Source organism: Neoarius graeffei, chromosome 12, assembly GCF_027579695.1.
Source record: "Neoarius graeffei isolate fNeoGra1 chromosome 12, fNeoGra1.pri, whole genome shotgun sequence".
In the NCBI taxonomy this organism is placed as follows: Eukaryota; Metazoa; Chordata; class Actinopteri; order Siluriformes; family Ariidae; genus Neoarius; species Neoarius graeffei.
Window position 1 is genome coordinate 62878139 of NC_083580.1, and position 10923 is coordinate 62889061.

The 10923-nt window shown below is 39.7% G+C and overlaps 1 protein-coding gene across 1 annotated transcript; it reads left to right on the forward strand.

Moving 5' to 3' along the window:
• Positions 1-793: 793 nt before the first annotated feature.
• On the forward strand, positions 794-1756 carry LOC132894974 (odorant receptor 131-2-like). Its single transcript, XM_060935123.1, has one exon. It carries the CDS (start codon positions 794-796, stop codon positions 1754-1756), a length of 963 nt encoding a protein of 320 aa, XP_060791106.1.
• The last annotated feature ends 9167 nt before the right edge of the window (positions 1757-10923 follow it).

Below are 10923 nucleotides of genomic sequence, written 5' to 3' on the forward strand. Positions count from 1 at the left end.
TGATGCACTGACACCACCAGTCTCGGTCCACTCCTTGTGTAGCTCTCCCAAGTTCTTGAATCAAATTTTCTTGACAATACTCACAAGGCTGCTATCATCCCTGTTGCTTGTGCACCTTTTCAGCAATGACCTTCTGTGGCTGATCCTCTTTCTGTAGGGTGTTGACAATTGTCTTCTGCATAGCTGTCAAATCAGCAGTCTTCCCCATGATTTGTGGTTGCATGTACTGAACTAAACTGAGAGATGCATAGTTTTTCTACTGTTTTACTCAAACAGAAAATTAACTACTCATATTTTGAATGTCTTTTTTCTTTTTTTGTGTGCTGTAGGCCATAATCAATTAAAACAAATGTTTGAAACATTTTAGTTTACGTGTAATGAGTCTAGAATATATTACATTTTACTTTCTTAAATAACTTGTGGAAAACTTAACTTTTTTTCAGGATATTCTAATTGCTTTGAGAAACTAGTATAGGGAAACATAATAGACAGATGTGATGTCAGACCTGTTGTATCCACCAAAAGGTATGTCATCATCTCTCCCTGCAGTCCACAAAGTACACATTATAAAGATCAGTTCACAGTGATTTTCATATTCAGAGCTAAATTCAGTAATGAATGGAATTATAAGCAGGACATAGTAGATCTGTACATGCACATAATTTATAAATGTAGTCTACTCTGTTTGCTGTTTTAAAAACCTGATCTTTAGGGAAGTGGTGTCTTTTTGGAGAGGCTTTTTCTTTTATTGTATATCTGTAAATATTGTGCAATTTATATTTTGTATTATACTATGTCAGTTACTAATGAGAGCAGTAGTGAGATTTTGTTTGTGCAACAAATATTTCAAATTGCGATGGCTGAGGGACCGATAATGAAAATAGTTTTTTCAACCTTACTGGCGATATTCTTTATCTATCTAAATGCTGTCATGGTCTACACTCTTTGGAGCAAGGCTGTTTTTAAAGAGACTCCACGCTACATTCTGTTTACCCACATGCTTCTCAATGATTCGATTCAACTTCTCTTTACCTCCATGTTGTTCATCTTCAGTCTGTTTTTACTAAAGTTAATCAGGGTTGCTTGTGCTATTATAGTTTTTGTGTCTGTTACAACTTTCCTTAATGCACCTTTAAACCTGGCTGTGATGTCACTTGAGCGTTATGTGGCCATCTGCTTCCCTCTAAGACATGCAGAAATAGCCACTCAAAAAAGCACTTATATTGCTATTGGTGTTGTTTGGTTTATTGGTTCCATAAATGTTATAATTGATTTGCTTTACGGCGCATTAATGGATTCTGAGTTTTTAACCTCACAAATATCGTGTGACAGAAAGCCGCTCTTCATTAAGCCATGGCAAGCGAAGGTTTTACAGGGCTTTAGCATATTTTACTTTGTGTCAGTGTCTGTGATTATTCTTTTCACTTATATCAACATTGTGATCACAGCCAGGTCCATTTCCTCCAATAAAGGCTCTGCTGCAAAAGCCCATAAGACTGTGCTGCTGCACCTCATTCAGTTGGGCCTGTGTCTTTCCTCTTTTCTCTACAACTTCATAGAGCGTGCTGCAGCAGAAGTTGGCAATAGTGCCCTCTTTTTGGACTTGCGCTTTCTGAATTATTTGTTTGTGCTTATCTTGCCACGCTGCCTCAGCCCACTCATCTACGGTCTGAGAGATGATACTGTACGACCCTTATTCATCTACTATTTCTGCTTTGTCACTGGCAAACGAAGGTCGACTGTTAATGTACACTGAATTACAAATTGCATACATCAACCTGTTAAATGTAATATTTTGGTGTTTGAAAAAATTAATGGTTATGCATCGCTTGTAACCCCACTCTGGTGAGGGATTTGTTTCAAGTCTGGGCATCAGTCTGTGTACCCACTCAGATATAGCTAACCACCATTAAATTGTGTTTTCTTTCATAATAAAAATCTCTGTTCTGCTGGACGGCTAATATACAGCAAAAGTAGGGGAATAAGGTAAAGTAAAATTCAATAAATTCAATAAATTTCTAGTCTATTATGAAATATACACGTGTGTGTGTGTGTGTGTGTGTGTGTGTGTGTGTGTGTGTGTGTATACTGCAGAGACAGTACCTAAAAAGATTCATTAAAATATACTGGTAAATTTCCCTTTTGAGTCAGTGAATTAACTTATTTATTTTTCCTCTTGTGAAAGTTTCTGAAATTTTGTGACTGAATAAAATAAACTTGAAAGTGTTGCATTGGATACAAGCAGCTTCAACAGATTCATTTCCAGGAGTAGACTTTTTGACCAAGAAGGATATGCTTCAAGAACCAATTAATGCCTTTTCAGATTTAATTGATCATTTCAGTGTTGGAGTAAATGTATTTCTTTGGCATCAACTGTGGTTCATAACTCTCTGTAAAATGATGGCATTGTTTGCAGTTAACTCCTACCTGTATTTAACTAAGCTTTAATGTTTCATGAATATAAAGGGTTAAAACTAAGACACTATCTCTCTTTGAGGAAGAAATTATGTGAAAATCACTTTGATTTGACTTTTGGCATCAATATTTGTTTTATGTTGTAAGACATATGAAGACAAGGAAAGATATGTATGGAGAGGTCATAAACTGTCAAATTATATAAACATTGATACAAAGCTTAATATATGGCTATAGTTTCCTTCTTATGTTCTCTATTATTATAAAAATCTTCTCTATACCACTGTGGTATCAATTGCTCTTTTATATATTGGCAGCTAATAAATGTGGATCAAAACTCACAAACTTGCCAGCAAGGTTCCTGGAGCATCTGGGTGAGACAAGGGGTGTGCAACATGAGACTACAGACAACTAAAAGTCATGTAGGCAATCAGATATAAAGAACATAGGACAAAGAAAGATCACATTCATTAATGTGAACATGAATCTTTGTGCAATGCATTTCAAAGGGTCATTCATTCATACCTTCATTCATGCTCAGTAACTACCTGGTCAGGCTTGTGGTCATTTAAATTAGGCTACTGGTTTATATACTGGACACAATCAAGCAAAAATAATTATTGTGCAAGTAGGAAAAACAAGAAACAGATGCTGATACAATAGTACAGAGTGAACCTGTTTCTGACTGAGGCTGAATAGCTCCACTGTCCCCAGCCTGAAGTGCCTCCCTTTGGGAGCATTTCACCATGAGTCCTTTCTCAGGGCGACCCTGCCCCTGTCAGATTTCCTCTTGCCAAGTGATCCCTATTCACTGGCACAGCTCCCAAACATACACCTAACTCACTACTAGTTGATGTTGGGGAGCAAAATGCCAGATCTGGTGTGCATGTCTTTATAATCCACATGCAACTGCACACCCTTCCCATTAAAGCAGGCTCAAAAGGCTCTTTCTGACTTTTTTGTAGTTCTTAGAACTGCTGGAGGGAGTACCCTCTTTTTTGGGTCCTTACTTCAGGAACTGAGAATGTTCATTCTTTGAACACTATTTTGATGGGTATTTGCTACTGTTTTGAGGTACTCTCCCAGCACAAAAGGAAACATGAGTGACGTAAATGTACGGTGATTGGTTCAGATGTAGATGTACGTCAATGGTTTGAACATTTTAAAAATCTTCATAGACAGGTGCATCTCTAAACATTAGAATATTGTGAAAATTCTTTTTTTTCATAATTTAAATAAAAAAGTTTCATATGTTCTATTTGCAATACACGTAAGTGAAATATTTCAAGCCTTTTTTTGTTTCGATTTGAATTATGGCTTATAGCTCATGAAAATCAGAAATCCAGTGTCTCAAATTATTAGAATATTTCCTAAGATCAATCAAAAAAGGATTTATAGTACAGAAATGTCCAACTCCCGAAAAGCATGTTCATTTATACACTCAATACTTGGTTGTGGATCCTTTAACACAAATTACTGCATCAGTGTGATGTGGCATGGAGGTGATCAGCCTGTGGCAATGCTGAGGTGTTATTCAAGCCTTCAGCTTGTCTGTATTTATGGGGCAGGTGTTTCTCATCTTCCTTGTGACAATACCCCATTGATTCTCTTTGGGGTTCAAGTCAGGCAATTTGCCTAGACAATCACACACAGTAATGCCATGGTCAGAAAACCATTTGGTAGAAGTTTTGGGACTGTTGGCAGGTGCTAAGTCTCGCTGGAAAATGAAATCATCTCATAAAGCTCATTGGCAGATGGAAGAATGAAGTGCTCTAAAATCTCCTGGGAGACAGCTTCATTGACTTTGGACTTAAGAAAACACAGTGGACCAATGCCAGCAAATGACATGGCACCCCAAGTCATCACAGACTGCAGAAACTTCACACTGGAATTCCAATACAGTGGATTCTGTACTTCTCCACTCTTCCTCCAGACTCTAGGACCTTGATTTCCAAATGAAATGCAAAATTTACTTTCATCTGAAAAGAGGACTTTGGACCACTGAGCAACAGTCCAGTTCTTTTTCCCCGTAGCTGAGGTAAGATGCTTCTGATGTTGTGTCTGGTTCAGGAGTGGCTTGATTTAAAGAATGTGACAGTTGTAGCCCCTCTCCTGAAGACATCTGTCCATGGTGGCTCTTAATACACTGACACCAGCCTCAGTCTACTGTTTGTGTAGCTCTCCCAAGTTTTTGAATCTACTTTTCCTGACAGTCCTCTCAAGGCTGAGGACATTCCTGTTGCTTATGTACCTTTTCCAGCCAGCCTTTTCAGCAATGACTTGCTGTGGTTCATCCTCCTTTTGGAGGGTGTTGATGATCTTCTTTTGGGCTGGATAACGTCAGCAGTATCTGGCAACATCAGTTCAGTCCCATGCGGATCCGCGAGTGCTGTGGTGTATTGTAAGAGATCAGCTTACATTTCGATTTCATTCATTACATACGGTTTCTACCAGCTTTTTTAGTTTGTATATATTTTCATTGTAAATAAAGTGTAAATATAGTGTTGTCAAGTTTGCTATCTTAGTTCCAGAAATTTCGTTTATTTGAGTGACTGAACTTGAACTTGAGGGGGCTAGTCAGCTAGCAAGAAAGCTGCGCACGGATGCCAAGCATTGCTGATTTAATTTTAGCGAAGCCATTTGCCAGTCTTCCTTTCGAGGAAAAAATTAAAATTAAAGAGACCAACGCCTCAAACTGACTTGGTGAAAAAGGTAGGGAATAATACTCGTTCCTTTCAGCTCTCCTGGTACGAGAAAGTGAATTGGCTAACAGCAAGTGACCCACATCAACAACAGTAAATAGGCTACTTTAGTAATATGTCATGGATGGACCAAAAATATAGAATCTATTTAAAATGTTTATGCTGAGTATATTATATTGGAATATATATTTCTCTGGATATGAATTAAACACAGCTACAATTTGGAAAACATTTTTAAACAAAAATACAGCCGAGAACATTTCACACTACAGACCTGGATTAAAACTGAAGGGTTATCAAAATTGTCAATAAAACATTTCTCAGTCAAAATAAGTAAAATATAGGGAAAGTGTCATTGAATGAAATGTGTGGCACCCAGCCCTACTGCTGAGGTTCCTGACAAAGAGCTGCTTTCAATAATGATCAATTTTTAAACAACATGCCACAATTTTAAAATATAAAATGTTAAAATATACCCCTCCCCCCCAACACCACCATCATGTATATTGGACAGTAGGCTAATGGGCCAAAAGAACCTGTTATTTCACAGTTTGTGACGCTGCCAACAATCAGCCAGATCAGAGGCAAGAGTATGGGCAAAATTTATGTTTTTTCTTTTAAAATCTGGAAATATCGTAACCAGCCAGCCTCCCCTATTTGAAAGACTACCAGCCGCCACTGATGGTGATGTAGTGGTTAGCAGTGTTGCTTCACTGCAAGAAGGTCTTGGGTTCAAACCCAGTGACTGACGAGGGCCTTTCTGTGTAGAGTTTGCATGTTCTCCCCGTGTCTGTGTGGGTTTCCTCCGGGTGCTCCAGTTTTCCCCATAGTCCAAAGACATGCAGGTTAGGCTAATTGGTGGCTCTGAATTGACCGTAAGTGTGAATGTAAATGGATGTTTGTCTCTCTGTGTTAGCCCTGCGACGACCTGGCGACTTGTCTAGGGTATACCCCGCCTCTCACCCATAGTCAGCTGGGATAGGCTCCGGCTTGCCTGCGACCTTGTGCAGGATAAGCAGCTACAGATAATGGATGGATGGATGGGTGGATGGATACATTGGCAGGTAATTAACGTGGATGAAAACCCACAAGCTTGCTGGCAATATTCCCAGAGCATCTAGTTGTGATAAGAGTTTTGCAACATGGAATTATACTGTACAACTGAAAGTCATTCAGGCAATCAGATTTTTAAAAAAAATCAGAAAAAGAAAGACCACATTCATTAACATGAATCTGTTAAGTGTGTAGAGATGACTGGACCCAAAAGCAAGACTCAAGACGAGCAGTTCAGCAGGTAAGGTTGATTTTATTGAACAAAAACAAGCAGAAGATCATGGTTTTCCAGGAGAGCTGAGCGGGCAGGCAGAATAGGACTGAAGACAAGTTGGCAGGCTGGGATGGCTGGCAGACTGGTAACAGGATGGTACTGGATCTGAAGCACAGGAAATTCACAGTTAGTCAAAACTGGGGAAAAAAAAAGAAAAAACCATGCAAGAGACAACTCATCCAGTTAGCGAATTGGCCTTCATGCAGTAGACAAGTAGACTGAATGATCTTGTGAAGACTGGATTGCAGAGCTAGGGTATATATACTGCTGGAGATTGACTGCTGGATGGATTGCAAACATGCAGACAGATTGGCAGCAGGGAGTTGATTGGCCACAGCAGCATTGCAGGAGAGCCACACCCAGACACAAAGAAAAAACAAAAGGGGAGAGGAAACAGCTGAGACAAGAGGAGTGAGAAAGAGGCAAAACTGGACAATGACAGTACCTCCCCCTCAACAGGAGCCTCCAGATGACATGTCAGGCTTGTCAAGATTAACCTGATGGAAATCCCTAATGAGTTCAGGATCCATGATGAAGGATACTGGGACCCAGGACCTCTCCTCAGGACTGTACCCCTCCCAAATCCACAAGGTACTGGAAACCCTTGACATGCCGATGCACACCCAGGAGCCACTGGACAGAGTACACAGGAGTATCATCAATGACCTGGGTGGGTTCAGAAGGAGGGTACAGAGGGCTGGCAAACACTGGTTTTACAGTAACATGAAATGTTGGGTAGATTCTCATAGTTCAGGATAACTTCATTCTGACAGCAGATGGATTCATGATGCATTCATTGACAAATGGGCCAATGTAACAGACTTGGTAAATTTGACTTGGTAAGATTTCTTAAAGTAACATGAAAAATCTAACCTGTTTTTAGATTAAATAATTCCAAAATAAGATTGGGGAACTTATGTGAGATCTGATTAACTCAAAATAATCAAAATAGTTCTTATAACAAGATTGTACTTCTTACATTTAGCCATTCAAGTCATTTTTATTTATTTCATTTTAAAGGTATTTCACTTAAATTCATGACAAAGTCTTAGCAGTAAAAACTGAATTTAAGATAAATATACTAATATTAGGATTGTTAAATTCTACAACTAAGCATTGCTAGCTTAAAAGATTATCCTTTTGTGACCTGTAATTAGTAAAATACTCTAGATATGAGACCAGAGACTATCTTGAATCAAGTTGGCGACACGTGTAGCATTGCAACAAGTTTATTTTTTTCCCCATTTCAACATTCAAACATTAAAACATCTCTTAAGATTCCACTTCCCCAGGACCTCAGGACCCCCCAAAAAAAACTCTACGCATTTTGACTTACAGTGCTTACACAACGCCAAAGCAACAGTGCATTTTGGGGGCACTGACTATTCATGTGTACAAGATCAGGCACAAAAAAACCCCAACCAACCAAACACTGAACTTAACTCACAGCATTCCAAAAAGACCTCACTAAAACACCCTCCACTCACTCATAGCCTTTTTGAAGGCACTTGTCTGGTCTCGAGTATATGTTTTGAAATGTATGAATTGTAATGAAAGATTCAAAGATTTCAGTCAAGTTCATTTATTCCCAAAACAAGCATACTTTGTTTTTTTTTCTTGAAACAAGACATTTGACAAATGTCCAAAATGTACTTACTTGTTTTAAAAAAAAAATTTATTTTCAAAGGTGCTCCAAATAAGACTTTTTCAAGACATTTTGTCTATTGAGGTATTTCACCGGCGGCACGGTGGTGTAGTGGTTAGCGCTGTCGCCTCACAGCAAGAAGGTCCGGGTTCGAGCCCCGTGGCCGGCGAGGGCCTTTCTGTGCGGAGTTTGCATGTTCTCCCCGTGTCCGCGTGGGTTTCCTCCGGGTGCTCCGGTTTCCCCCACAGTCCAAAGACATGCAGGTTAGGTTAACTGGTGACTCTAAATTGACCGTAGGTGTGAATGTGAGTGTGAATGGTTGTCTGTGTCTATGTGTCAGCCCTGTGATGACCTGGCGACTTGTCCAGGGTGTACCCCGCCTTTCGCCCGTAGTCAGCTGGGATAGGCTCCAGCTTGCCTGCGACCCTGTAGAACAGGATAAAGCGGCTAGAGATAATGAGATGAGATGAGATGAGGTATTTCACCCACGTGACCAAGTCACATGATGCAGCCATTTTGGACGGCACGCTTAAGTCCTTCAGTGCAAGGCAGTATGAGATGGTGGAGACCTTTGCACATTTTAACAAGAAAGTAAGCTGTGATTCGTGTTAAATTGGATCTGTCTTTTATCACAAACACTGTACCCAGCCTTGGTATGGAGCCAAGGTTGTCGACAGAAGTCAACAGTTTGATGAAGGATGACCCCAGCAGTTTGAAACGGTACAAGGTAGGCTATGTTCACAACACTGTCTTGTTACTCGGGGGATCCGAGATCCCCTGAAACAGACATGAGATCCTTTGAAAACATGATTTGGGAAATGTTGGGGGGGGGGGTCTCTAAAATATTGGCAAAATGATGTTTATTGACATAGCAATCGTGTGTAACGGGAAGCATTTGCATATCCGAAGTGTTGTTTACATGACAACGACTGCTGCTGCCAGGTTGGTTGTTGAGTAGCCTGACTTTTTTTTTTTTTTTCTTGCGTGTGGTATCATTGTTGACGCGAGGTTGTTTTTTGAACATGCCAATGCGGACACGATTTCCCCTGATGAGTTATGACTTCAGATGCGATGCGTGTGTGGAGTCCGCGTGATATGTGCGTAAGATAGGCTTCTCATGTGTTTGGAGATCCATGCTCTTCTTTTTTTCTCTTTCTTTCTTTCTTTTTACTTAATTTCCCTGTTTATTTCTGTGTCCCGTTTCTTTCTAGCCTCTGTTATTGCGTTTTATGTCTGATGTCTGCTACATGCAACCCTAGACAAATTAACACTGCCTTGTTTCACTGCTCAGATGGGTTAACAAACACTGACCCATTTACTTTTTGCTATATATTTTATCAAAATTGCGTTAACTGATAAACTAACCTGAAATGAAATGATCACTGCAAAGTCTGGAGTACTCTGTTGGCTCCCAATCCTGTCTTTTCACAGCTGTAATCCCTCTTGTCTGGGTCAGTAGTAAACCGGTAGTGATGTGTCGGTCACGAACGATCCGGTTCAAAGAGCCGGCTCTTTGAAGTGAACGACGGGAGCCGGCTCTTCGGTGGGAGCCGAATTATTTTTTTTGTTCTTAGGTGCCTCAGAGAGAGAGAGACTTTCACAAAAAAAGTTGCTGTCTGATTGCGTCTTTGTGTTGTCTATTACCATTCAAAGGAAAAAAGTAGCATGGTGTACGCCTACTTTTTTTGGTTGATGTCATTCACAGCTGCGAAAATACGAAAATTGGTGTAATGCTTAAAGCTGTGGAGTGCAGGGGAGAGGAGTCTGTGAGGCACCTGAGGAGGGGAAAATCAGCGGTGTATTTTATATTGGTAATATAACACAGTTTTGCATTATGTTTGTGAGAAAATAATTTATTAATTGGTAAGTTTTATTTCTGTAGCTAGAACATTGTTACACTGCTATACTTTACAAAGCTTTACAATGGCTACAAAAACTAAAAAATAAAATGGAAAACATCCTATTGATAAAATACAAATAATATAATTAATTAACTAGTTAATTGCAGCAATTAAATCAAAAATAAAATCTCAGGAGCCGTTTGGGAGCCGAAAGAGCCGGCTCCTTATAGTAAGAAGAGCCAAAAGAGCCGGCTCCCGAAAAAGAGCCGAAATTCCCATCACTAGAAACTGGTAAAAGGAGCGTCCTGCACGCTGTCCCTGTCTGTTGTGGCAGCCCACAGCACAACAAGCAAACACCATGGTTATTTATAGAGTGCTTACTAACAAATTAATCTATTCTAGGTGTCTGTAACACGTTTTTTTTCAAGCCGGTTCTCCCTCTCTGTCTGCAGCGTTAGTATGTAGCTTGACGTTCAAAATGGCGGACACCGGGGCGTCACGTGACCCTGTGACGTCAGGTGAAATACTTCAATACAAGATTTTCAAGATGGGCTGTCTAAAAACTAGCTTTTTTAGCTAAATGAGGTTTTGCTTGTTGGGCAACTATGTCTTATAATAAGGGTGGCTAGATGTTTTGACTTGAAAATAGACAAATAAACTTCCTAAGATTTTTATTTTTTGCAGTGTATGGAGAAACATAATAGACAGATGTGATGAGGTCAGACCAGTTGTATCCAATAAGGCGTATGTCATCTCTCCCTGTGGCCCACAAAGTGCCCGTTATAAAGATCAGTACACAGTCGTCTTCATATTCAGAGCTAAAGTCACTTATGACTGGAACTGTATGCAGTGATTTATAATTTACATGCACATGATGTATAATTGCACTCTACTCTGTTTGCTGTTTTAAAAATCTGATCTGTAGGGAAGTGGTGTTATTTTGTAGGGGCTTTATCTTTTATTGTATGTCTGTAAATATTCTGCAATTATATA

Excerpts from the sequence above, each read along its gene's own strand:
- LOC132894974 (XM_060935123.1), top strand. The coding sequence starts at position 794 with ATGTCAGTTACTAATGAGAGCAGTAGTGAGATTTTGTTTGTGCAACAA.